Source organism: Rhinoraja longicauda, chromosome 18, assembly GCF_053455715.1.
Source record: "Rhinoraja longicauda isolate Sanriku21f chromosome 18, sRhiLon1.1, whole genome shotgun sequence".
NCBI classification, from domain to species: Eukaryota; Metazoa; Chordata; class Chondrichthyes; order Rajiformes; family Arhynchobatidae; genus Rhinoraja; species Rhinoraja longicauda.
In genome coordinates, this window is record NC_135970.1 from 36,386,559 (window position 1) to 36,409,616 (window position 23,058).

The window sequence follows — 23,058 nt, forward strand, 5'->3', positions numbered from 1 at the left end:
CCACTGGCTCCCCATCCCCCAGAGAATCCAGTACAAAATCCTCCTCATAACATACAAAGCCCTCCATAACCTGGCCCCATCCTACCTGACCGACCTCCTCCACAGGCACACTCCCACCTGCACCCTCCGCTCTGCCGCTGCCAATCTCCTATCCCCCCACATCCGGACCAAACTCAGATCCTGGGGGGACAGGGCTTTCTCCATCGCTGCTCCCACCCTATGGAACTCACTACCCCAAACCGTTAGAGACTCCTCCACACTCACCACATTCAAAACATCACTGAAGTCTCACCTGTTCAGTACTGCCTTCAACCACTGAAGGTCACCTCACCTTCTGTCTCCTTTCTCTGTTCATTTATTTATTTACTTATTTATCTATTTATTAATTTCCCTATGTTCTCAAAATCTCTGTAAAGCGTCTTTGAGTATATGAAAAGTGCTATATAAATAAAATGCATTATTATTATTATTATTATTGCGGGGCTGGAAACTGGAAGTGTTGAGCTAATTCTGCTACCACCATCGTCTACTGTACAAGTGATTGTCGCCGGAAGCTCGCGCCCATTTCAGGACAGACGATGACAGCGATGTAACGTTCGAATGGTGGACACGAAAGAAAGAAGCTCTACATCAGACCTGAAACGTCACCCGTTCCTTCTCTCCAGAGATGCTGCCCGTCCCGCTGAGTTACTCCGGCTTTTTGTGTCTATCTTCGGTTTAAACCAGCATCTGCAGTTCCTTCCTGCACATACTCCAGCATTTTGTGCATTTGCCTTGAACAACTTTTGAGTTCCAAAGCTTTTCATGTCGGATGCTTACGTTTTAGTTAAAAGGTCTATTGACAATTTAGTCTCACCATGTCTAGCCTCTTGAGCCTTTGCAGCATTTACAGCATTTCTATTGCTCCCCTTTGCTGGAGAGAAAAGAGTTGCTTTTGATCCGGAAAGGGCAACGCTCCAGAAAAGAATTGCTGATGTAATCAGATTCACAGTTGGAGCGTGCTGCTTGCTCTTTGCTCCCTCTCCTCTTTTCCTTCAGTACCGTGAGAAGCCAAGAGTGGGCACGTGGCTTTGCTCAAATCCTTTGTCGGAGAGAAGGTTAAATGGGTAGGGCGGACAGCATGTGCAGATGCTGGTTTACACCGAAGATAGACACAAAAAACTGGAGTAACTCAGCAGGTCAGGCAGCAACTCAGGAGAAAAGGAATGGGTGACATTTGGGCTCGAGACCCTTCTTCAGACTGAGAGTCAGGGGAGAGGGAAACAAAACAGGGTCTCGACCCAAAACGTCACCCATTCCTTCTATCCAGAGATGCTGCCTGTTCCGCTGAGTTACTCCAGCATTTTGTGTCTATCTTCGAGAGATATAGACGGTGATATAGAGAGATATAGAAGAAATGAATCAAAGATATGCAAAAAAGCAATGATGATAAAGGAAACAGGCCATTGTTAGCTGTGGGCTAGATGAAAACAAGTTACTGACAATGAGACTCAACAAGACTTTGAACCTAGTGAGTGGAGGAGGGATGGAGAGAGAGGGGATGCAAGGGTTACTTGAAGTTGGGGAAATCAATATTCATACCGAATGTGGACACGAAATGCTGGAGTCACTCAGCGTGACAGGCAGCATCTCTGGAGAGAAGGAACGGGTGACGGTTTTGGGTCGAGACCCTTCTTCAGTCTACCTTCGAGTTAAACCAGCATCTGCAGTTCTTTCCTGCACATCAATATCCATACCGCTGGGTTGTAAACTGGACGTGGACTTGGTACCTGTGGGTGATCTGTGTCCCTCGTAAACTGGACATGGTCTCCTCCAGGTTCTGGCGAAGGTCGGCGATGTTCTTGACGGTCCGTAACCTGCGAGTCTCCGGGTCCTCCCCTGTGGAAGCAGAGTTGACATTTGACATTTAGTCCTTCCAGCTCGACTGAAAAGAAAAATTCAAGGAGACTCGAGAGAGAGAGAGAGAGAGAGAGAAATTGGCTTTCATGTCCCTTTACATTTTCACGTCGCAAGAGTTCAACTCCGGGCGAGTTTCAAAACATGAGAAACGCAATTGTCAGGAAGTAACTGCAGACTTACACGAAGCTCGCTGTCGGCTTCCAAGATTAAATATCATTAACAATGTTTTATCTGGAAATTTTATTTCAGACGTTTGTTTTATAAACACTGCCACAAACAGCAAGATGAACCTTTATAGTGTTGGATTCTTTTTGTGTGTGCAGCGTCTTCCAGAAATGCTATTAGCATTCATTTTACCATGTTTCAAAGTGATTAGTTTAGTTTAGAGATAGGGTGTGGAAACAGGCCCTTCGGCCCATCGAGTCCACGTCGACCAACAATCACCCAAACACTAGCACTATCCTGCACACTTGGGACAATTGACACTTATACCAAGCCTATTAACCGACAAACCTGCACGTCCTTGGCGTGTGGGAGAAAACCGAAGATCACGGAGAAAAAACATGCAGGTCATGGGGAGAACGTACAAACTCCGTACAGACAGCGCCCGTGGTCAGGATCGAACCCGGGTCTCTGCCGCTGTAAGGCAGCAACTCTACCGCTGCGCCACCGTGCTGCCCTCTAGGGAAAATAAATATTCAACGAGACTCAACGAGAGCAATTCGCTTTCATGTTCCTTAACGTTTTCATGTCAGAAAGGTTCAACTCCGGGGGTGTTTCAAAACATGAGAAATGCAACTGTTAGGAAGGAACTGTATACATACACAAAGGCTGCTGGCTTTCAAAATTGAATATCATTAATAGTGCTTTATCTGGAAATTTTATTTCAGATTGTTTGTTACAGTATATAAGTACTGCCACAAACACCAAGATTATTAAGGGGTTGGACACGTTAGAGGCAGGAAACATGTTCCCAATGTTGGGGGAGTCCAGAACCAGGGGCCACAGTTTAAGAATAAGGGGTAGGCCATTTAGAACTGAGATGAGGAAAAACTTTTTCAGTCAGAGAGTTGTGAATCTGTGGAATTCTCTGCCTCAGAAGGCGGTGGAGGCCAATTCTCTGAATGCATTCAAGAGAGAGCTGGATAGAGCTCTTAAGGATAGCGGAGTCAGGGGGTATGGGGAGAAGGCAGGAACGGGGTACTGATTGAGAATGATGAGCCATGATCACATTGAATGGCGGTGCTGGCTCGAAGGGCCGAATATAAGTACCACCCTCTCTCACTGTCCCACACCCACCTCTGTGATTCTCTTTCGCTTCCCTCTCCCCTGACTCTCAGTCTGAAGAAGGGTTTCGACCCGCTGAGTTACTCCAGCACCTTGCATCTATCTTTGGTATAAACTAGCATCTGAAGTTCCTTGTTTCTACCGAAACATTATAGTGTTTATTTTGTGTCCTCCAGAAATGCTATTAGCAATCATTTTTGCATGTTTCAATATGATGTCTTCCAGAAATTGTTTAGGGTTTGGAATGCACTGGCAAAGATAATATTGGAGGCAGATTTAATTGCAGAAAAGGAAGTTGTATAACTATATCTGAACATACTGTAGATAATTGACAGGATGATGAGCAGAGAGAAATCTAAGCCATTTACCCACATAAGGCCCATAGAAACATAGAAACATAGAAAATAGGTGCAGGAGTAGGCCATTCGGCTCTTCGAGCCTGCACCGCCATTCAATATGATCATGGCTGATCATCCAGCTCAGTATCCCGTACCTGCCTTCTCTCCATACCCCCTGATCCCTTTAGCCACAAGGGCCACATCTAACTCCCTCTTAAATATAGCCAATGAACTGGCCTCAACTACCTTCTGTGGCAGAGAATTCCACAGACTCACCACTCTCTGTGTGAAGAAATGCTTTCTCATCTCGGTCCTAAAAGACTTCCCCCTTATCCTTAAGCTGTGACCCCTGGTTCTGGACTCCCCCAACATCGGGAACAATCTTCCCGCATCTAGCCTCTCCAACCCCTTAAGAATTTTATATGTTTCTATAAGATCCCCCCTCAGTCTTCTAAATTCCAGCGAGTACAAGCCCAGTCTATCCAGTCTTTCCTCATATGAAAGTCCCGCCATCCCAGGGATCAATCTGGTGAACCTTCTCTGTACTCCCTCTAAGGCAAGAACGTCTTTCCTCAGGTTAGGAGACCAAAACTGCACACAATACTCCAGGTGCGGTCTCACCAAGGCCCTGTACAACTGCAGCAGAACCTCCCTGCTCCTAAACTCAAATCCTCTTGCTATGAATGCCAACATACCATTCGCTTTCTTCACTGCCTGCTGCACCTGCATGCTTGCTTTCAATGACTGGTGCACCATGACACCCAGGTCACGTTGCATCTCCCCTTCTCCCAATCGGTCACCATTCAGGTAATACTCTGCTTTCCTGTTCTTGCCGCCAAAGTGGATAACCTCACATTTATCCACATTATATTGCATCTGCCATGCATTTGCCCACTCGCCTAATCTATCCAAGTCACCCTGCAGCCTCCCAGCATCCTCCTCACAGCTAACACTGCCACCCAGCTTCGTGTCATCCGCAAACTTAGAGATATTGCATTCAATTCCCTCGTCCAAATCATTAATATACACTGTAAATAGCTGGGGTCCCAGCACTGAGCCTTGCGGTACCCCACTAGTCACTGCCTGCCATTCCGAAAAGGACCCGTTTATTCCTACTCTTTGCTTCCTGTCCGCCAACCAATTTTCTATCCACCTCAAAACTGAACTCTCAATACCGTGTGCTTTAAGTTTGTACACCAATCTCCTATGTGGGACCTTGTGGAAGGCCTTCTGAAAGTCCAGATATAACACATCGACTGGTTCTCCCTTATCCACTCTACTAGTTACATCCTCGAAAAATTCTATAAGATTCGTCAGACATGATTTTCCTTTGGTAAATCCATGCTGACTTTGTCCGATGATTTCACCACTTTCCAAATGTGATGCTATCACATCTTTAATAACTGACTCTAGCACTTTCCTTTACACCTTTCATATCCATGTACCTGTGCAAGTTTTTTTTAAATGTTGTTGTGCCTCAATTACCTCCTCTGGCAGCTCGGTCCATATGCCCACCATCCTCTGTGTGGAAAAGTTGCCCCTCAGGTTTAGATAAAGTCTTTCACCTCTCACCTTAAATCTATACCCTCTAATTCTCGATTTCCCTTCCATGGGAAAAGGACTCTGTGCATTCACCCCAGCTATTCCTCATAGGATCAATAAGAATCGCTCACAATGAGCTGGCATTGACTCAATGGGCCAAATGGTCTCTTTTGATTTTTAGATTTTTTTTAGATTTAGATATACAGCGCAGAAACAGGCCCTTCGGCCCACCGGGTCCGCGCCGCCCAGCGATCCCCGCACATTAACTCTATCCGACACCCACTAAGGACAATTTTTTTTAAACATTTGCCCAGCCAATTAACCTACAAACCTGTACATCTTTGGAGTGTGGGAGGAAACCGAAGATCTCGGAGAAAACCCACACTTTGGAGTGTGGGAGGAAACCGAAGATCTCGGAGAAAACCCACGCAGGTCACGGGGAGAACGTACAAACTCCGTACAGTACAGCACCCGTAGTCAGGATCGAACCTGAGTCTCCGGCGCTGCATTCGGTGTAAGGCAGCAACTCTACCGCTGCACCACCCTGTGATCTGACAGCTAATCCTATTTCAGTCCAAAATGCTGGAGTAACTCAGCAGGTCAGGCAGCATCTCGGGAGAGAAGGAATGGGTGACGTTTCGGGTCTGAAGAAGGGTCTCGACCCGAAACATCACCCATTCCTTCTCTCCCGAGATGCATCCTGACCTGCTGAGTTACTCCAGCATTTTGTGAATAAATACCTTCGATTTGTACCAGCATCTGCAGTTATTTTCTTATACTATTTCAGTCCAAGACTCGTTGCCAACATGCAGCATAATGATTAGCCAAGGCTGCCAGTGAACTAGATTCTTGCCAATCTCCACCCGATGGCATTAAGATGGAAAGGATGGAGAGAAGGTTTACGAAGACGTTGCCAAGACTCGAAGACCCGAACTACAGGGAGAGATGGATCAGGTGCGGACTTTATTCCTTGCGGTGCGAGAGGCTGGGGGGTGATCTTGTAGCGGTGTATAAAATCATGAGAGGAATAGATAAGTTGAATGTTGAGTGGAGGTGCCCTGCAATGTCCACATCACTCAATGCATGGTCTACAATGGTGCTTCATGGCTACAGCATAGCATTTAGTGCATTACGCTTCAGCCTTCTGTACAGAAAGCTCGGCCATACACATGAACAGTTTAAGTACCTATCCCTAATGTTTTAATATTGTAATTTAATAATCCCCCACCCCGCCCACAATCTGTGCACATCCCCAATCCTGAACTTTCCACTCTTCACTTTAATTTTGTGTTTCATGTGTCTTGTGGTTTACGACTATTTATGACCAATTTCCCTCCTGGGACAAATAAAATTCTATCGTATCGTAAAAATGAACCCCAACAACTCTTACTCCTCGCAAATGGATTGGGTTTAAGTTTAGGCTTTTTACTGTCACGTGTACCAGCTTTGCTTGCTATCCAAACAGATCACATATACCATACATAAATATAATCAAGTCAAACACTTGTTCAATACTTAGTGCAAAGGGGAAGATACGGAGTGCGGAATGTAGTTCTCAGCATTGTAGTGAATCAGTTCCATAGACAAAGTCCGATGTCCGCAATGGGGTAGAGGTGAATCGGACAGTACCCTAGCTTGTGGAAGGACCACTTAGAAGCCTGAGAACAGAGGGGGGAGAAGCTGTGCCTGAGTCTGGTGGTACACACTTTCAAGCTTCTGTACCTTCTGCCGGACAGGAGCGGGGAGAAGGAATGGCCGGGGTGGGTAAAGTCTTTGATTATGTTGGCTGCTTTTCTGAGGCAGTGTGGTGTAGATGGAGTCAATGTTCATAAGTTCTAGGAGCAGAATTAGGCCATTCGGTCCATCAGGTGTATTCTGCCATTCAAACATGGTCATGAGGTCATGTGATAAGAACAGAATTAGGCCATTCGGCCCATCAAGTGTACTCTGCCATTCAATCATGGCTGATCAATCTCTCCTTCCTAACCCCATTCTCCTGCCTTCTCCCCATAACCCTTACCAATCAAGAATCTATCTATCTCTGCCTTAAAAAATATCCATTGACGGCCTCCACAGCCTTCTGAGGCAAATAATTCCACAGATTCACCACCCTCTGACGAAAGAAATTGCTCCTCATCTCCTTCTTAAAGGAATGTCCTTTAATTCTGAGGCTGTGCCCTCTGGTCCAAGATCTATCTTCTTCTCTCAACCCCATTCTCCTGCCCTCACCCCATGGCCTCGATGGTGGAAAGTCTAGAATGTGTGACGGACTGGGCCACATCTACAGCTCTCTACAAATGTAAACCCGACTGCAGAAACAAACGGCGATTAGTTTCGACCGGACAATTTGCTGGGCACCAAAGATTCTGGGTCTCGCTTTGATTTGCAGCAGCGGTCTACTTACTGTTGAGGTTTTGGTAGGCGTCCAGCATTGTCAGCAGAGTCTGCTCGTTGACCTGTGCGATGCCTTCCCACACACACGTGTGCTGCACATGCACCTGACACATCTCACCGCTTCTACCCGTCGGCACGTTTCTCTCACGAGCGGTCCGGCTCGACCCCGGCTTGCTCCGCTGTTCCTGCGCCCTGCCTTTCAGTCCACAGGACGCAGGAATCCTGCTCGCTCGCGACCCGCCCCTGCCTGGGCCCAAGTGTCCGTTCTCCAATTCCAGTGTCTCCCTCAAAACCCTGGACGGTTTCAGCTCCGCCGAAGAGGAGGGTGACTTCCCGGCTACTCCCCTGCTTGGCCTGCAGTGAGGTCTGGACTCTTTCTTGGGCTGGCTGGAACTCCAAGCCGGCAGAGAGCTGCTTTTGGTTCTGGCCCCAAAGACGTTAGCGTTTTTAGACGTATGAACGCGACCTGCATCATTGGTTCGATCCATTCTCAGGAGGACAATACAACTCTGAAGAAAGGGTCCCGACCCCAAACGTCACCTATCCTTTTTCTCCGGTGATGCTGCCTGACCCGCTGAGTCGCTCCAGCACGTCTATCTTGAGATTCTCTTCTTTATTCTGATTACTCATCCAAGTCGAATGGTGGTTACTGCAACCTGAGGGACAGATACTTAAAACTGTCGAACGCCAAGCAAACCGCACTGACTGTGCCTCTGCGTCTGGATAAAGTTCCTGTCGGGCAATGGAACTAAGCTTTGCTGTTCATGATGCAGGCACGATCGTTCTCCACAGCCTCCAGCTCCAGCTCAAGACGGCAGCGATTCTTTCAGCTGGGTCTGCCGACTTTGCTTGGAAGTGATTGGTCTCTCTTTCCCCGTTTTCTTTCCGCTGGCGTTTAAAGTGACTGATGGTAAATAGATGCCCGTTGTGCGTTTGGACAAGGGGACAACTTATTGACAAAACTTCTGGTCATTACTCAGCCCTGCTTTGAGTCGCCGTGCCGCTTAATATGCATCTGGTGTTTCCCTTTATCACACTTGTTATTTGTCTTCTCCCAATGCCTGCCATGGCACAAACAGCTAGAAAACGACACAATACGAGCTGGCCAAAGTCCAGAGTACAAAACATCCATTCACTACCTTTGATGCGTTGAATCCCTGCTCCATTGAAGCAGCAACACAGCCACATCCCAACTTTCTCCAGCTCCAACCCCCACCATTCAGCCACAGAGAGCGGGACACGGAAAACATTTTTTTCTCTCTTGTAGAATTGGATTCCTATCGCCAGGAACAGTACATCGATTAATGGAGCAGTTTCTTTTCCCAATCACACTGGATCTGAGAGTTTCACTGGGTAGGTTTTAGAGTCAAGCGTATTTTGCTTGTGGGAAGTATTGCCCAGCCTAGCATTTGCAAACGTAAAGTCATGGCATGTGTTAATTTAGGCGAGAGCAACTGCAACTAAAAATCAGTGCCACAGGAAGTGGTGGAAAATGATAACTTTGTATTCTTTGGATCAAGTCAAAGATGAACGGAAATAAAAGCAAAAGTTATGTAGAATCTCCAGAAGAGCATCAGAATTTGCAGAAGACAATACACCTGTCGAGACTTATCCAATATTACTATGTTTGCTTCCGTTAAACGTTTCTTGTAGAGTTTCTTCTTTGTTGAAAATAAATGCGGCACGGTGGCACAGCGGTAGAGTTGCTGCCTCACAACGCCAGAGACCCAGGTTCGATCCTGACTACGAGTGCTGTCTATACGGAGTTTATACTTTTCCCCCCCGTGATCTGCGTGGGTTTCCCCCGGGAGATCTGGTTTCCTCCCACACTCCAAAGACGTACAGGTTTGCAGGCTGATTGCCTTGGCAAAATTGTAATTTGTCCCTAGTGTGTGTTGGATAGTGTTAGTGTGCGGGGATCCCTGGTCGGCGCGGACTCGGTGGGCCGAAGGGCCTGTTTCCGCGCTGTATCTTCAAACTAAACTAAACAAAATGAGAACTGCAATTCAGTGATGACTTTGTTATGAAGTTTGGAAGGTGGTGAAGGTAGTTAGTGAAGTGTCCAGAATATAGTTGGGTTTGTAACTCTCCTGTTTAATGTCACTTCTGATAAAATCCCAACACAATACTACTTAAACATGAAAAATCAGTTACCCACTCATGGATTTAGCATCGCTAGGGTCATGAAATCGACTTTCATTGCAGGCTGTGGGAGGAGAGGGTTCCAACAACCAGCACTGGCCTGGTTAGTGTTTTGTTACTTCTGCTTACAAGAAACACTGGCGTGTTACTAAAGCCCTTTCCCCTCCACCACTTGAAACGTGCTGTTGTCGAAGCCAAACTGAAGAGGGGGAGGGTTCCTCATTGAATCGCAGTTGACAAAGGCAGCGGCAGAGAACAAAACAGGACACAACGGAGGGCCTTGTCAAGTACCCATTATAAACGCTCTGCTTCTGACAAAGCCCATAGTAGGATTTGAATCCCTCCCTGCACAAGCAAAGAAGTAGACCCAATGGCAACACTCAGAAAGCTAACTGAGAAAGAACCAAGGGGAAACATTTAGCAATTCAATTAAATTAAATAAATCAATGAAACACGCGGTTCAATGAAAAACCAGTATTAATGATCTATAATTGAATGGATTAATACATAGGGCGGGCCAGTGGCACATCTGGTACTCTCGTCCGAAGGGTCTCGACCCGAAACGTCCCCCATTCCTTCTCTCCAGAGATGCTGCCTGTCCCGCTGAGTTACTCCAGCTTTTTATGTCTATCTTAATTTAGTTTAGAGTTTAATTTGAAGATGCAGAATGGAGACATGCCCTTTGGCCCACCGATTCCATGTCGATTCTGAAGTGAACCCGTTCACACTAGTTCTATGTTATCTATAGATGTAGCCTGTCCACGCTGAGTTACTCCAGCTTTTTATGTCTATCTGGTAGAGCTGCTGCCTTACAGTGCCAGCGACCCGGATTCAATCCTGATCTGGGCTGTTGGCTGTGTGGTGTTTAGAGTTTAGAGATACCGCACGGAAATAGGCCCTTTGGCCCACCGAGTCCGCGCCGACCAACGATCATCCTGTACACTAACCTACACACACTAGGGACAATTTTACAACTTACCGAATCCAATTAACCTTCAAACCTGCGTGTCTTTGGAGTGTGGGAGGAAATGGGAGCACCCGGAGAAGACCCACGCAATCGCAAGGAGAATGTACACATTCCATGCAGACATCACCCGTGGTCAGGATCGAACCCAGGTCTCTGGTGCTGCCCGGTTGGTGTTTGCACGTTCTCTCAGTGACCGCGTGGGTTTCCTCCGGGTGCTCCAGATTCCTCCCACACCCCAGAGATGTGCGGGTTATTTGGCTTCTGAAGAAGCTGCCCCGTGTGTAGGGAATGGATGGGTAAGTGGGATGATATAGAACTAGTTTGAATGGGTAGTATAAGAAAATAACTGCAGATGCTGGTACAAATCGAAGGTATTTATTCACAGAATGCTGGAGTAACTCAGCAGGTCAGGCAGCATCTCAGGAGAGAAGGAATGGGTGACGGTTCGGGTCGAGAAACCGACCGGGTCGGGTCGAGAAACCGACCCGAAACGTCACCCATTCCTTCTCTCCTGAGATGCTGCCTGACCTGCTGAGTTGCTCCAGCATTCTGTGAATAAATAGTTTGAATGGGTGGTCAATGGTCAGTGTGAAAACAGGTTTAGAGGGATATGGGCCAAACACAGGCAGATGGGACTAGTGTAGATGGGGCACCTTGGTCAGTGTGGGCAAGTTGGACCAAAGGGCCTGTTTCCACGCTGTATGACTCGAAGGTTTGACTGCCCCATACATAGATTTAGACTCAGAACTAAGTATCAAGCCTCAAGTAAGAGTGACGATTAATTATCAACAACAAACCAACAGACATCAACTTTTTTATACACAAGAACTGGAAGCAGGTAGACAATATCTTGGTCAAGGCATGAAATGGAGAAATTGAGGGAAAGCAATGGTGAGGCTAGATGCCATTTTAACTAGACATGTAAGACAGGTTTTTTTGAATAAAAGAAGATAGGCACAAAATGCTGGAGTAACTCAGCGGGACAGGCAGCATCTCTGAGAAAGGTCACCCATTCCTTCTCTCCAGAGATGCTTCTCCAGTATTTCGTGTCAATCTTCGGTTTAACACAGCATCTGCATTTCCTTCCTACACATTTCTTGAATAATTATGTACCTTTGTTTAATACCATAAATGGCGAAGTAAAACCTTCAGCACAAAGCTTGGGCATCATCAGCCGTTACACAGCTTAACGCAAGTGCAGTGGGAGATTCTGCAGCAAAACCATTGCGTATTGCTGTTGGTAATCTGTTGCCTCACGGAGAGGGTTTGGTACGGGGGACATGTCCTGGCAAATGCCAACACATGCCTGCGCAACACCGCAAATATTGATACTCAAACACACAGCTCTCATTCTAGCTCCCCAAAGGACCGTGGCAGCTGTCCAAACGAGAATAGCTTCGGGAAGTCAGAAAAGGGCTTTCTTTCAAAATTAGTTCAGAACAATAGAATGGCCACTCCCTCATCTCCCCTCTCCCGATCAGGCAAAAGGTATAGAAGTGTGAAAACACACACCTCTAGGTAATTCAGGGACAGTTTCCTCCCAGCTGTTATCAGGCAACTGAACCATCCTACCGTAAAAAGAGAGCAGTGCTGAACTACCATCTACCTCATTGGTGACCCTCGGACTATCCTTGATCGGACTTTGCTGGCTTTACCTTGCACTAAATGTTATTCCCTTATCAAGTATCTAAACACTCGATTGTGGCACGATTGCAATCATGTATTGTCTTTTCACAACAAAAGCTTTTCACTGTATCTCGGTACACCTGACAATAAATCAAATTGTAACTGAAATGACTGAGGAATAAACAAATGCAAAGAAAAGCATCTCTAAAAATTGTCCGGGCTTATGAGGTGAAATATATTTGGTCCAGTCATTGATAAATTGAAAAACTTGGCAACACAAGCTTGAAATCTTTCACTTTACACAATCAGTGTGAGAAGGGATGAGGAGAACACCTACACTGATTATATTTCGGCAAAGGCAGCACAAATTGCGATATGCTTATGATAACAGTCAGCCATACAGGTAAACTGTAAAAAAATCTGCATCAATAATGTCGCATTTGTCAATGTTTTATTTGTCCAAAGGTACTGTCAGTGTGAGGACAAACACAAATTGGAGGAACAGCATCTCATATTTCGCTTGGGCAGCTTACAGCCCAGCTTTGATTTCTCTCACTTCAGGTAGCCTCAGCATTCCCTCTCTCTCTATCCCGCCCCCACCCAAGTCGCACCAGCTTCTTGTTCTCACCCAACAGCTAACAATGGCCTGTTTCCTTTATCATCGTCACTTTATTGCCTATCTTTCATTCATCGTTCTTTATCTCCCCGCATCACCGCCTATATCTCTCCTTTCCCTTATCCCTAACCAGTCTGAAGAAGGGTCTTGACCCGAAACGTCACCCATTCCTTCTCTCCAGAGATACTGCCTGTCCCGCTGAGTTACACCAGCTTTTAGTGTGTATCTCCGGTTACAACTCAGCAGTATATTGATTTTTCTAACTTCAAGTAACCCTTGCATTCGCTCTCTCTCCATCCCGCCCCCACCCTAGTTGTCGAACTAGTTTCATTGTCGTCCTGCTGAGTTTCACCGTATCACGCGGTATCACCTTCTCGACAGCCAACAATGAATCATTGTGGCCTCCATCTTTCCTTGATCCTCGTTGCTGGCTTTGATTTGTCCTTTTGCATACCTTTCATTCATTTGTTCTGTGTTCCTTTCCATACCTCTAGTTTCCCTCTCCCTTAACTCTCAGTCCCGACCCGAAACGTCACCTATTCCTTCTCTCCAGAGATGCTGCCTGACCCGCTGAGTTACCTCCAGATTTTTGTGCCTATCTTCTGTACAACATAGAGGTCTGCCTCTAAGTTACGGTACTTGGAGTCAAATATCATTAGGACCAGAATATGCATGGCCGCGTCACAGTACAGAGATGAAATTGTACGTTAACAAAGCTTCGCAGTTTATAACAAGGCGTCTTTTCGGTTAATGTAAAAGCTGGGTTTACATACCAGGCAGTTCTTCGATGCAGGGTTGTCCGTTTTTGCTGTAGAGAACGGTATCCATGTTCACTCCAGCCATGCCGGATTCAGTCATTACATTTCCTTCATTGTCTGTCTGTGACCTAAAAAACAAGGCAGTGCAAATATAAACCTGCTTTAATGGTGTGCAGAGCAGTCCTCTGCATAATTGATCGGTCCCTTATGAAGTAATCGTACAGAAACAGAAAAATGCACTGAACCAGAGGTAGGTCCATTGCTAGCACGCAAAGTCACTAGCACCATGCAATTCATTTAGTTTCACTCCATGGATTGAACAGATTCTATAGTTGAGAAGTTAAATCCATACAATTTCAAAATAACATCTAATGCACAGACTATTTGACTTTTGTTAACAGGTTGATTATATTTATATACTAGACCAAGTGGACCCGTTGGGCCCAAACCTCTCCTGCATTGGTGCACCACCCTCTCCTCCCCCCTCACCCCCTCCCCCTTCACCCCCACTCCATCCCCCTCAACCCCCCTTATCCTCCCTCCTCCCTCCTCCCTCCCTCCCTCCCTAGGAAATAGATTTAAACTTTAAAATGTGAATAACTTTAAAAATCTAACACCAATTTCAATGAAACTTCTTCCATTACCACCAAAGGGACAACGGTGAGTAAGGTGGGCCTAAAATTGTCGCGCTATCGTGTACCGTTTTGGCTGTAGTTCAGGAACAAACAAACAAACAGGAGTTTTAGTATATAGGTTATCTCTCATATATATATACACATATATGAAGAAGGGTCTCCATCCATCCCTTATCTACAGAGATGCTACCTGTCCCGCTGAGTTACTCCAGCTTTTTTATGTCTATCTTCGGTGTAAACCAGCATCTGCAGTTCCTTCCCACACACTTGATGATATTTCGATTCCAGTTGCTTTTCCCTTTGTCTTTCAGTCTCCTTTTTTTTCCTGCGCAACCGTTTCATTTTGCATCTTCTGCCTTTCTGACTACTGTGAATGGACTCTTACCAATCCACCCCTTGCACCTTACCCGCTATTGCTCAACAATTCCCGGGCTGTTTCTGTTTTATCTCCCCCGTGCGGGCCTTGCCTCTGCCTTTTGCCAGTAAAGAGAAGATAATGAGGTCGGGAGAGGCAGCTGCAGGGAGGACTGGGAGCTGCTCCAAATTGGTTGCTCACCGTGTGAGAACTGAACAGCCATTGGAGCAGCACAAAGTCTTGGCAGGATGACGAGGAGAGGAAGGGTTTTGTTTCGGTCACTTACAAAGACATTGCGGGCAAGGTAAATTAAGGGCACTTGGTACATTTTCTTAAAGCTTCACTTTTTGACAGTGCCTCCGCAAAGCCACCACTCTTACCACCTGTGGAAGACTGGAGGTCATTGGAAACCCAACACTTGGAGGTTCTCCTCCATGTCACGTAACATCCTGATTGAGGAATATCTCATTGTTCTTTCACCATTCTGGGACTAAATGCTGGAATTCCCCACTCAACAACACTGTCAGATCACCTTTGTCATTTGGCCAACGGGTGGTGGGTGTATGGAACGAGCTGAGAGAGGAGGTAGTCGAGGCAGGGACTATTGCAATGTTTAAGTAACAATTAGACGGGTACATGGATGGGACAGGTTTGGAGGGATATGGGGCAAACTCTGGCAGGTGGGACGAGTGTAGATGGGGCATGTTGGTCGGTGTGGGCAAGTTGGGCCGAAAGGCCCGTTTCCACGCTGCATGAATCTATGATTCTAAGCTTCCTCACCTTCTCAAGGATGGATATTAAATGGTGACCTCACCAATAATGCTTATGTACCTGAGACAAGTACAAGTAAACTTTATTTTGAAGCAAAAGCAAAAAAACTGAATTTATGCTCGTGGTATTACAGAGTCATAGAGTGATACAGCGTGGAAACAGGCCCTTCGGCCGAACCTGCCCAAAACAGGCCCTTTGGCCCAACCTGCCCACACCGACTAACATGCCCCATCTACACTAGTCCCACCTGCCTGCATTTGGCCCATATCCTTCCAAACCTGTCCTATCCAAACCCCCGGGACCAACAACAGGCTGCAGCTCCACCTGGCTCACACACACCGCGCTGGGCCCACAGCCCCCACCAGGCAGAGCCCTTCAGCACTGCTGGGTCCTACTGCCCACCCTCTACTACAGGTAACAGCAGCAGGGGTTCCACTGGGTCTCCCCCTTCCCCCTCCAGCCAGGCGACCCCCAGTACTCCCCACATCGGTCCTCATGCCCCCCTCTGCCCAGCTAACCCACCACCCCCCCACCATACATCCCCTCCACCTGCCCCCCTGCCTCCATCCGACCCCAACCCCCACCATTGCCGGGTGTTCACCATCCCCCCTGACCTCCCCCTTTCAGACACCGAACGGTCTGTCCTCAGCAGAGGCCTTACCTTTGTTCCCCTCCGCCCCCACATCAACGAGTTCCGCGTCCGCCATGACGTGGAGCTCTTCTTCCGCCGCCTCCGCCTCCGAGCCTTTTACCATGGTAAGGAGTCCCGACCCCGCACTGATGACCCCTTCTCCCGTCTCCAACGGACCCCCTCCACTTTTACCCCCCAGTATGGCCTACTACCCCCACTAGAACTTTTTATTTCAAACTGCCGGCGTGACATCGGCCGCCTCAAATTTTCCACCCCCCTGACTAACTCTAACCTCTCCCCTCCTGAACGTGCAGCCCTCAACTCACTCCGCAACAACCCGGACTTAATAATTAAACCCGCTGACAAGGGAGGGGCTGTGGTAGTCTGGCGTGCTGACCTCTACCGCACCGAGGCCAGACGACAACTATCAGACACCTCTTCCTACCTATCCCTGGACCATGACCCCACCGATGAACACCAGACCTTCATCAGCAGCACCATCACCGACCTCACCAACTCCGGCGAACTACCCCTCAGTGCCTCCAATCTCATAGTTCCCCAGCCCCGCACGGCCCGATTCTACCTCCTACCCAAAATCCACAAACATAATTGTCCCGGCAGACCCATTGTCTCTGCCTGCTCATGCCCCACCGAACTTATCTCTACCTACCTCGACTCCATCCTATCCCCCCTGGTCAAATCCCTCCCCACCTACGTCCAAGACACCTCACACGCTCTCCATCTCCTGGATAACTTCCGGTTCCCAGGCCCCCACTCCCTCATTTTCACCATGGATGTCCAGTCACTCTACACTTCCATCCCCCACAAGGATGGTCTCGAAGCCCTCCGTTTCTTCCTCGACCGTAGAACCAGCCAATCCCCATCGACCAACACTCTCCTCCGCCTAGCAGAGCTGGTTCTTACCCTCAATAACTTCTCCTTTGACTCCTCCCACTTCCTCCAAACCAGAGGCGTAGCTATGGGCACTCGCATGGGCCCTAGCTACGCCTGCCTCTTTGTCGGGTACGTCGAACAATCCCTGTTCCAGACGTACACTGGCCCCATCCCCGAACTCTACCTCCGCTACATCGACGACTGCATTGGTGCTACCTCTTGCACCCATGCAGAACTCACTGACTTTATACACTTCACCTCCAATTTCCATCCTGCCCTTAAATATACCTGGACTATCTCTGACATCTCCCTCCCGTTTCTGGACCTCACCATCTCCATCACAGGAGAAAAATTAGTGACGGACATTTATTACAAGCCCACCGACTCGCACAGCTATCTGGACTACACTTCTTCCCACCCGGTCCCCTGCAAAAAGTCTATCCCCTACTCCCAATTCCTCCGTCTACGCCGCATCTGTGCCCGGGATGAGGTGTTTCAGACTAGGGCTTCCGAGATGTCCTCGTTTTTCAGAAAACGGGGCTTCCCCTCCTCCATTATAGATGAGGCTCTCACTAGGGTCTCTTCTACATCCCGCAGCTCCGCTCTTGCTCCCCATCCCCCCACTCGCAACAAGGACAGGATCCCCCTCGTTCTCACCTTCCACCCCACCAGCCAGCGGATCCAACATATCATCCACCAACATTTCCGTCACCTACAACAGGACCCCACCACTGGCCATATCTTCCCATCCCCTCCCCTCTCTGCATTCCGCAGAGACCGTTCCCTCCGCAACTCCCTGGTCCACTCGTCCCTTCCTACCCAAACCACCCTAACCCCGGGCACTTTCCCTTGCAACCGCACGAGATGCAACACCTGTCCCTTTACCTCCCCCCTCAACTCCATCAAAGGACCCAAACATTCTTTCCAGGTGAGACAGAGGTTCACCTGCACCTCCTCCAACCTCATCTATTGCATCCGCTGCTCTAGATGTCAACTCATCTATATCGGCGAAACCAAGCGCAGGCTCGGCGATCGCTTCGCTGAACACCTGCGCTCGGTCCGCATTAACGCCACTGATCTCCCGGTGGCCCAGCACTTCAACTCCCCCTCCCATTCCCAGTCTGACCTCTCTGTCATGGGCCTCCTCCAGTGCCATAGTGAGGCCCGCCGGAAATTGGAGGAGCAGCACCTCATATTTCGCCTGGGCAGTTTGCGGCCCGGTGGTATGAACGTCGACTTCTCCAACTTCAGATAGCTCCTCTGTCCCCCCCTTCCCCTCCTCCTTCCCAGATCTCCCTCTATCTTCCTGTCTCCACCTATATCCTTCCTTTGTCCCACCCCCGACATCAGTCTGAAGAAGGGTCTCGACCCGAAACGTCACCCATTCCTTCTCTCCCGAGATGCTGCCTGACCTGCTGAGTTACTCCAGCATTTTGTGAATAAATCGATTTGTACCAGCATCTGCAGTTATTTTCTTATACTATCCATGTACCTGTCTAATTGTTTCTTAAACATTGCAATAATCCCTGCCTCAACTATCTCCTCTGGCAGCTCGTTCCATACAAACACCACCCTTTGTGTGAAAAAACTACCCGTCAGATTCCTATTAAATCTTCCCCCCTTCACCTTAAACCTATGTCCTCTGGTTCTCGATTCCCCTACCTACTCTGGGCAAGTCACTCTGTGCATTTATCCGATCTATTCCATTTCAGTTTCATTGTATTCATTTCAGTTCCATTTTCCACTCCAGCATTTTGTGCCTATCTTCAGTGCAAACCGGCATCTGCAGTTCCTTCCTACAAAGGCCTACTTGACACTTCCTTATGCAGCAAACCTGATGTTAAAAATCATCGCTGGGTCACGAAAATAGTCCCGATGGAATCATATTTCATCTCAATTTTGTTCTGAATAAACAATTTCCAAATCGTGCAAAAGTTATTACTGCTGGAGTTAAACCTCAACAACTAACTTCCATACCAATCATTTCACAACAAGGCAATAATTCTGCAAAGGGAATTTTCAGTATTGCATTCCTTCATCTTTCTAGATACTTGTTTAAACAATTCCAAGGGCAATTCACTGCATTTTATCTTAATTCTGACAAATTCCTGACACCGTAAAGTGAAGGAAATCTTCATTTTAACGTTGAACTGAAGCTGAACTTAAAGAGATATTTTTTTTTGTAAACAATGGAGCTGAACGAGATGGTTTGCAGCTAATGGAACGAGTTCAGGACCGCAGTCCTGTTGACCGGGGTCAGACACCACATTGCACCAATCCCTCTGGAGAATTGCCGCATGGTTACAAAACTAAGACCAGTCTCACAGGTCAAGGTCCTATCTCCAACTACATTTTATCTCAGTTTGCTTTGTTGTTACCTTCTCCCCTAACAACGATCCATTCTACGTTTTCCTTGATCTCCATTCCCTTGGTTCTGTTTTCACTCCTTGCACCTCCTTATCTATACAATTCCTCTTCTATGCACCGCCCACTCCCCCTGACACCAGCCTGAAGAAGGGTCTCGACCCGAGACGTCACCCATTCCTTCTCTCCAGAGATGCTGCCTGTCCCGCTGAGTTGCCCCAGCTTTTTGTGTCTATCTACTGCCCAAATGAGATCTGTTGCACGATTTTACTGGGATGCATGCTAAAACAAAGCATTTCACGGTACCTGGGTACATGTGACAATGAAGTGTTGTGGAATGATTGGGACATAGAAACATAGCAAATAAGTGCAGGAGCCAGGCCATTCAGCCCTTCGAGCCAGCACCGCCATTCAATATGAACATGGCTTATCGTTCTAAATCAGTACCCCGTTCCTGCTTTCTCCCCATACCCCTTGATTCCGTTCGCCCTAAGAGCTATATCTAACTCAGTCGTGAAAACATCTAGTGAGTTGGCCTCCACTGCCTTCTGTGGCAGAGAATTCCACAGATTCACAACTCTCTGGGTGAAAGAGTTTTTCCTCATCTCAGTCGTAAATGGCCTACCCCTTATTCTTACAATAGACAATATACAATAGGTGCAGGAGGCCATTCGGCCCTTAGAGCCAGCACCGCCATTCAATGTGATCATGGCTGATCATTCTCAATCAGTACCCCGTTGCTGCCTTCTCCCCATACCCCCTGACTCCGCTATTCTTAAACTGTGACCCCCCCTGGTTCTGGACTCCCCCAACACGGGGAACATTTTTCGTGCATCTAGCCTGTCCAATCCCTTAAGAATGTGTATATGTTTTCTAAAGTCACAGCCGCGGGACGTACCTGTACATGAAGGGAGCGACGGTGGCAGTGTTGGGGTGGTTGTATTGCTGTTGTGGGTGAGGTAGCTGTACACTGACTGTGGTTTGGGTTGTGCTGACGGTGGTGGCGATCTGCGAGCAGCCGCTGCCGCTGCCGGCCGGTGGAGTCCCCCCGGCCCCCTTCCCCTCCGACGAGGCCAAGCTGCTGGAGCTGGAGTTCATGCTGTCCAGCTGGGCCTTCTGCAGCGCCACGCCGGCGCCCAGCTTCCCACTGCGCGGCCTCTCGCCCTCCTTCGCCGGAGCCGGGGCGCCCGTAGACTTCCCGGCGGAGGTTTTGAGCCCTGGCTTTGGTATCCCGCTCTGCTGAGGCGCGGGCAGGTCTTTCTTGGCCCCACTCAGCTTCCCGCCTTTTGGAATCAAGCTGGAGATCTTGGACGACTTTTTTGGCATTTCCGAAGCGGCAACCTGCGGCTCCTCTCTGACCTCCTTCTCCGCCTCAACTTTGTCCGTCACCGACGCCCTCTTGGAGACCTCCTTCCCTTTGTCCTTCTCTTTCTCCTTCAGCTTCTCCTTCTCCTTCTCGTTGGCCTTGGGCGAGTTTTTCTTATTGTTCAGCGCCCGGCTGATGGTCCTTTGAGCGATGCCCTTGAGTGCAATCTTCGGGCTGTTGGAGGGTGGCGCGAGGCCACCGAGGCACTTGGCCGGGCTGTCCGCCTGCTGGGCGTCCTCGCTCTTGGGGGCATGGTCCGGCCTCTCGGAGCCGCCCTCGCGAGGCCCTGAGATCTCCGGGTTGACTCCAGCGGCCTTGGAGCCACCTTTGCTGCTGAACAGCTTTAGCTTCTCCAGCATGGACTTCTGGCTGTTGGCACCGGCCTTGGCGGCGGCGTCAACCGGGGGCTTGGGCGCCTCGGCTTGGGGCTGCTTCACGGATAACATGGAAGACGTGGCAGTGTGCTTGGCATTGAGGGACTTGCTCCGCCAGGGTTTGGCAGGGTTGGGCTGGGGAATGGCTGTCAGACCTCCGCTGGCACTGCTGTTTGTAGAAGGCGGTACATTCTCATTCATTCCTGGCTGCTGTGCTGTGTTTTCTGCTGGTTCTGGAACTGGAACACAAGAAATCAAAAATTAGGCAAGTCCTCAGACCCTTCCATAGACGGCTGCACTGACATTCCTCAATACACTTAGTTTAGTTTTGAGACACAGCCCGGCAACAGGTTCTTGGACCCAGCGTTCCCCGTACACGAACACTATCCTACACACACGAGAGACAATTTACAAGTATACCGAACCAATTAACCTACAAACCTGTACTTCTTTGGAGTGTGGGAGGAGACCGGAGCACCCGGAGAAAACCCACATGGTCACGGGAAGAACCGTACAAACTCCGCACAGACAGCACCCGTGGTCAGGATCGAATCCAGGTCTCTAGCGCTGTAAGGCAGTAGCTCTACCGCTGCACCACCGTGCCGCCCTAAGAGTTGAGGCAATTGCCTTACCCTATTGCCTTATCGTCTACAGAGGCAGGAAACATGTTCCCAATGTTGGGGGAGTACAGAACAAGGGGCCACAGTTTAAGAATAAGGGGTAGGCCATTTAGAACGGAGATGAGGAAAACGCTTTTCAGTCAGAGAGTTGTGAATCTGTGGAATTCTCTGCATCAGAAGGCAGTGGAGGCCAATTCTCTGAATGCATTCAAGAGAGAGCTAGATAGAGTTCTTAAGGATAGCGGAGTCAGGGGGTATGGGGAGAAGGCAGGAACGGGGTACTGATTGCATCAGCCATGATCACATTGAATGGCCTACTCCTGCACCTATTGTCTTTGTCTATTGTCTACCCAGAACACCATTGTCTTTCTTACATAGTATTGTTTAGTTCAATAGACAATAGACAATAGACAATAGGTGCAGGAGTAGGCCATTCAGCCCTTCGAGCCAGCACCGCCATTCAATGCGATCATGGCTGATCATTCTCAATCAGTACCCCGTTCCTGCCTTCTCCCCATACCCCCTCACTCCGCTATCCTTAAGAGCTCTATCCAGCTCTCTCTTGAAAGCATCCAACGAACTGGCAGAGAATTCCACACCTTCACCACTCTCTGACTGAAAAAGTTCTTCCTCATCTCCGTTCTAAATGGCCTACCCCTTATTCTTAAACTGTGGCCCCTTGTTCTGGACTCCCCCAACATTGGGAACATGTTTCCTGCCTCTAATGTGTCCAATCCCCTAATTATCTTATATGTTTCAATAAGATCCCCCCTCATCCTAAATTCCAGTGTATACAAGCCCAATCGCTCCAGCCTTTCAACATACGACAGTCCCGCCATTCCGGGAATTAACCTAGTGAACCTACGCTGCACGCCCTCCATAGCAAGAATATCCTTCCTCAAATTTGGAGACCAAAACTGCACACAGTACTCCAGGTGCGGTCTCACCAGGGCCCGGTACAACTGTAGAAGGACCTCTTTGCTCCTATACTCAACTCCTCTTGTTACGAAGGCCAACATTCCATTGACTTTCTTCACTGCCTGCTGTACCTGCATGCTTCCTTTCATTGACTGATGCACTAGGACACCCAGATCTCGTTGAACTCCCCCTCCTCCTAACTTGACACCATTCAGATAATAATCTGCCTTTCTATTCTTACTTCCAAAGTGAATAACCTCACACTTATCTACATTAAACTGCATCTGCCATGTATCCGCCCACTCACACAACCTGTCCAAGTCACCCTGCAGCCTTATTGCATCTTCCTCACAATTCACACTACCCCCCCAGCTTAGTATCATCTGCAAATTTGCTAATGATACGTTTAATCCCTTCGTCTAAGTCATTAATGTATATCGTAAATAGCTGGGGTCCCAGCACCGAACCTTGCGGTACCCCACTGGTCACTGCCTGCCATTCCGAAAGGGACCCATTTATCCCCACTCTTTGCTTTCTGTCTGTCAACCAATTTTCTATCCA

General features: G+C 48.3%; 1 protein-coding gene across 9 annotated transcripts in view; it reads right to left on the bottom strand.

Moving 5' to 3' along the window:
* The window catches only part of nav2a (neuron navigator 2a), a 592,633-nt gene that overhangs the window by 192,472 nt on the left and 377,103 nt on the right, over positions 1-23,058 (bottom strand). For 8 of the 9 annotated variants that reach the window (XM_078415513.1, XM_078415514.1, XM_078415510.1 and 5 more), the window contains 3 exons: positions 20,118-21,198; positions 13,585-13,697; positions 1,770-1,878 (listed from right to left, as the gene is read on the bottom strand). In XM_078415513.1, coding sequence (XP_078271639.1) covers positions 1,770-1,878; positions 13,585-13,697; positions 20,118-21,198 — 1,303 coding nt within the window. Of the gene's footprint in view, positions 1-1,769; positions 1,879-7,470; positions 7,613-13,584; positions 13,698-20,117; positions 21,199-23,058 lie in introns of those variants that run through there. The other variant, XM_078415516.1, reaches the window with a different exon arrangement.